The sequence below is a fragment of the Oryzias melastigma genome, linkage group LG22 (assembly GCF_002922805.2).
Source record: "Oryzias melastigma strain HK-1 linkage group LG22, ASM292280v2, whole genome shotgun sequence".
Lineage (NCBI taxonomy): Eukaryota > Metazoa > Chordata > Actinopteri > Beloniformes > Adrianichthyidae > Oryzias > Oryzias melastigma.
This window is the reverse complement of record NC_050533.1, coordinates 5,730,328-5,735,660: the sequence shown is the minus strand read 5'-3', so window position 1 is coordinate 5,735,660 and position 5,333 is coordinate 5,730,328. Positions and strand designations below refer to the sequence as shown.

At 46.5% G+C, this 5,333-nt stretch overlaps 1 protein-coding gene across 1 annotated transcript in view; it reads left to right on the top strand.

Annotated features, from left to right (window-relative positions):
- slc7a14a (solute carrier family 7 member 14a) overlaps nt 1-3,551 on the top strand; it is a gene marked incomplete at its 5' end in the record, with an annotated part of 11,897 nt that extends 8,346 nt beyond the window's left edge. Inside the window, 3 exon segments of the mRNA XM_024273071.1 lie at nt 261-756; nt 829-1,065; nt 2,451-3,551. Coding sequence (XP_024128839.1) covers nt 261-756; nt 829-1,065; nt 2,451-2,746 — 1,029 coding nt within the window.
- Between the last annotated feature and the right edge of the window lie 1,782 nt (nt 3,552-5,333).

The following is a 5,333-nucleotide window of genomic DNA, read 5'->3' as shown; positions in this document are numbered from 1 at the left end:
ACGGCTTGTTGCTAATTTACTTAAAATTTCAAAATTTGAAGACTTTCTCATTCATTTCCTATGGGACATATTTTGCTCAATATTTCAAAAACTAAAAAGTTTATGAATACCAAAAATACCAGCAGTAATATCCTGAACATTTTGATACCAAGAAGAAGGGAAAATCACTATAGCGTGAATGCTTTGTAGCATAACTAAATAACTGCATTCATGTGTGTTTATGTACCTTTCAAGTATATGATATGTTGCTCTTTCTGCAGGTGAGCCTCTGCGTTCTGCTTTTACGTTACCAACCTGAGAGCGACATTCACGGCTTCGTGAACTTTCTCTCTGAGGAGCAAAACAAGAAGAAAAAGGAAGGCGTGCTGGCTGAGTGTGAGAAGGACGCATGCTCACCCACCAGTGAGACTGACGAATATGGAGGGGTGCCCACCAACACCTGTGGAGCCAAGAACCTGCCCTCGTTGGGCGACAACGAAATGCTGATCGGCAAACCAGATAAAAACGCCTACACTGCAAGCCACCCCAACTACGGGACGGTGGACATGACCACAGGCATCGAAGCGGAGGAGTCGGAAGGAGGGATGTCCCGACGGCTGAAGAAACTGATTGGACCACGCTACTATACTTTGAGGATTCGACTTGGGCTCCCTGGGAAAATGGACAGGCCAACTGCAGCCACAGGGAAAACCGTCACAGTGTGTGTGCTGCTGCTCTTCATCCTGAACTTTGTTTTCTGCTCCTTCATCATCTTTGGTTAGAACACAGCAACACAGTTTTAACATATTTGTATGGAAGGTATCTATTCATCTATTGTTTCTTCTCTAGGGGCCAGCAGTATTGGGGAAGGTCGTTGGTGGGCCTTACTACTACTAATCCTCCTCATCCTCTTCATTGCACTTTTGGTCATCATCATCCTCCAGCAGCCAGAGAATCCAAAGCGATTGCCGTACATGGCTCCCTGTGTGCCATTTGTTCCTGCTTCAGCTATGCTGGTCAACATCTACCTCATGCTTAAGCTGTCTGCAATCACCTGGATACGGTTTTCCGTCTGGTGCTTCGTGGGTAAGAAACTACTGTCAGTTAACCTTTTTCTGTTGACAGTAAGTAAAAGAAATGGAGCAACTGCTCTGAGAGTATGGGGTCCGGGGAGCCTTACTGAGGGATGTCCGGTCTCTGTATGACCAGAGAAGGAGCTTGGTAGTAAGACAGACCAGTTCCCGGTGCAGGACTGCCCTTTATCGTCAGTTCTGTTGATAGTCTTTATGTACAAAATGTCTGTGTGCAGCCAGGGCCTGGAGTGTATCTGGTTTGGGGACCCATCTTTGTAGATGATGTTGTCCTGTTGGCTTCAATCATCCACGACCTCCAGCAGTAGTTTGCTGCCGAGTCTTAAGCCACCAGGATGAGGGTCAGCACCGCTAAGTCTGTCCATGGTTCTCGACCAGAGAAAGGTAGTTTGCCCTCTCTTGGTCGGTGGAGTGCTCCCGCCCCAGGGGGAGAAGTTTAAGTATCTTAGGGTCTTGTTCACAAGTGAGGGAAGATCGGAGCATGAGATGGACAAGTGGATGGGAGCAGCATCTGCCGTCATGTGGTCGTTGTACCAATCTGTCGTGGTGAAGAAAGAGCTGAGCCAGAAAGCAAAGTCCTCAATTTACTGGTCAATCTTCGTTTCAGTGCTCACCCAATGTCATGAGCCCCGGGTCATGACCGAAAGATTGATTGAGTGAACATTCCATTGTGGGTCCCATATGGTTTATCTTTGGGTTGAATTGGTGGGCCCCATGTGGGTTTATCTGTGGGTTCCATGGTGCCCCACCTGTGTTTGTCCACACTGGCTCGAATGGGGACTCAGAAGTCCTGCTTGATGGCCAGCTGTATGCCAGGCAGCTTGTTCGCTCGCTACGCTGTCCACCGGACGGCTGGTTAGCGTAGGGACCCAGACCACTGAGTCCCCACCTCACCACCTAAGCCAGTGTGGGCAAACACAGATGGGGCCACCATGGTACCCGCGGACAAACTCACCTGGGGACCACCAGTTCACCCCAAAGGTAAACCATATGGAGCCCACATTCCATTCACTTGAGGGATACTGACAAGTGGCTGAAATGAGATTGCTCCAGAGGGTGGCTGGGCTCTCCGTTGAAGATAGGGTAAGAAGCTTGGTCACCTGGAGAGAGCTCAGAGTAGAGCCGCTTCTCCTCCATATCAAGGGGAGCTAGTTGAGGTGGCTCAGGCATCGGGTCTGGATGGCTTCTGGATACCTCCCTGGAGAGATATTCCAGGTATGTCCCTCTGGGCAGAGGCCCCGGGGAAGACCTAGGACACGCTGGAGAGACTATGTTTCTCAGCTGGCTCCTTGGGGACTCCCAAAAGGAGCTGGAGGATGTAGCTCATTTATTAGTTTTGTCTTTTAGATTTTTTCAGCTAAAAGCCTGCTGTCTTTTCAGGGGTGCTCATCTACTTTGGCTACGGCATGTGGAATAGCACACTGGAGATCACGGCCAGAGAAAACGAGGTGCACGCATCCACCTACCAGCGCTATGACCAAGGCGTGGATGAAGGCTTCTGTGGCTTTGACGACGACTTCTACCCGCCTACGACTGACGCCTGGAGCGCACCAGGGGAGGGGTCCAAGACCTCTCCCCCTAAAGCCAAACCTGAAAGCGATGGCTTTGCATCAACAGATGGACCCAGAACCGTAGCTAACAATGGCCTTGCAGAGGAGGATCCGATGGATTTCTGAAGGGACTGACTCTGTTAACCTGAATGTACTGCCTTGTCTGCTGCCTGGGGGGCGGGAGGGGAACGACGTGTGACTGCACAAACAACTGCGTGTGTGTTTGCATGCCTGCATGTGTGTGTAAGTGTTTGTAAATCTGACCCTTGGGCTAGATAGTTTCTGGGAAGTCGACCAGCTCGCTTTTTCCTGCATTCAACAAAGCTTGCCACAGTAGAAGTGTGAACGCCAAGGCCATGGGAGTCTTGATAACTTCACCTACAGCTCGCTCAATGAAGTCAACAACAACAACATCCCACACAAAGAGAAGGCTGGTAAGAAAAGTGCAAACAAAGCACGAGATAAGATAGGCCGTGAATCAGACGACAGAGTGTTCTGAACCACTTGTGAACTGATTTCAGACAGAAATAATGCGACACTGGAGGCATGAGTGTTAACAAGACGAGACCGATGAATCAGCAGCTCCTTTCCTGTTTCAAGCTGAGGCGGACAGAAAAGTTAGATAACAACACGCCATGCCCAGATGACTTCCTGACCAGGTCTTTTTATGATCCTGTGTTAGGAAAAACACTCCAAAATCAAAGCATTGAATACCTCTAACACCATGCTTTTGTTTTTTAAAAAAAATCTAGCCCAAGGGACTGAAATGGATTTGGAAAAAGGGTGTTGATGTTTTCTGTGACAAATAGTTTTTGGACTTTGCTTGCAATAGTGCCTTCATATTCTGTATGTGTCTGTGACTTTCTGGTTTTGTCTGTTTTCTACTTTCATTCTTGCTTGTGTAAGTGTGTGGACAGGGTCTACTGTGGGTGCACAAAACTCTTCGTTTGTGGTTAAAAAAAAGTGGGATCTCTGGACTTTTTTATGGCTGTGAATTTGAGTTGATTTGCTCGTTTTGTTTGCCCCAGCATGAAGCTCAGTACTCAACAAAGCATCTGTTAAACACACGCTTATTTTTGGGCTTTAAAAGATTAGAACGTTGGCAGAAAGCAGGTGAAATACTTGCTGGGAACCTAATGGAGCTTTTCTTTAAACCGTAAATTTAGTTTGAGGAAATTAGGAGACAGTTTGGGGAGTTTTTCCAGCCTCTTTCTCTTTCCGTAGTTAAAAAAAAAAAACCCTCTAAATATACCTTCCAGCTTCCCCCCTATAACCATGCAACATCCCTGTGGTTTTTTTCTTGTTTGTTTGTTTTTTGACTCTTGCATCAGGAATCATTCTTCTCTTGATCTGAGGCCAAAGCAGCAATGACTTCCACATTTCTGATAGTCCAATGACTTCCACATTTCTGATAGTCCAATGACTTCCACATTTCTGATAGTCCACTTGTTCCAAATTCATTTCTGTCCTTTGTTTCATTTAAATTTGTGAGCCCTGGCTATCTCAGAACTCTGAAGCCAAATTGTTGTGGTTCTTCCTTCATACGTGAACAGTGAAGTGGTTCAAATCAATCAGTTTAAAGCAGGGGTGTCGAACTCATTTTGGTTCAGGGGCCACATTGAACTCGTCTGATCTGTAGTGGGCCGGACCCGTAACATAATAGCCTTATAAATCTTGGTCAACTTGTTGTCTGTACCTTTTTTTTTTTTGTTGTTTTTTTTCTCAGTTAGAAAAATGACCTCAAATAATCTAGTAGCCTAATCCAATTACTGTTATTATCTTTTCCCCAACAACATTTCAGTAATTGTGGTGTCAAACCTGATAAACTTTTCTGTGGTACGTTCTTGCAAAGAAATGGAGTTTATTTCTTGATCTCTTGTTAAGCCGGTATTTCTCTTCCCTTGCTCCCCCTAGTGGCGGAAATACACACTGCAGCCATTTCTTTAAAGGTGCATTCACACCGAACACGATCTGCTGAACAAATGTGCGTGCCCCGCCCTTCTTTAGCTGCGCGACGAATTCGCTGCTCGTCAAAAAATGTGTTACTGAGTGTGATGCCCTGTGGGAGGAGCTACCAGCCACTGTTTTTAGGAACGATGTCTGTAGATATCTCATTTAGAATGTATGGAACAATGTTAAGAGTTAAAAAAAACATCAGTAATCATGTCTCCATGTTTGAGTTTATACGATTAGTATTAAAAGATTTTCCCGGTACAGGGGACTGTGTCTGTATGACAGCCGCTTCCACAGTGTTTCTGTGTCTCTGTGTTTGAGCTTTAAGGCTCTCTGTCTTGTATTAACCCGAGGGGGAAAAATAAAATAGGGAGACCTTTTTCTTTTTTTTTTAATGCCTTGATGAGACCCGAGCCGGCAGCCTCCGCACCCCACGGCGGCACTCTGTCTGCCGGCATATCGAGCAACTGGAGCGAAAGGCGGCGATCTGTCCAGAGTGTATCCCGCTGCTCCAGCGGGTTTGAAATAGACAAAAAGTTCGCTTTGGATTTAATTTTGGCTGATTTGGGCCTCGTTGCTGAAATCAAGCTGCTGCCAGACTTTCGTGCCGCACCCATCGCTCAAATCACCTCGTGTTGCGTCTGTTCCATTGACTTAACATTGAAACTGGCCGCCTCTGACGCGCGACGTGTGAATGCACCTTACAGAACCATAACTCACCACAGGAATGGGTTAGAAACTTACTAACGTCCTTATATTC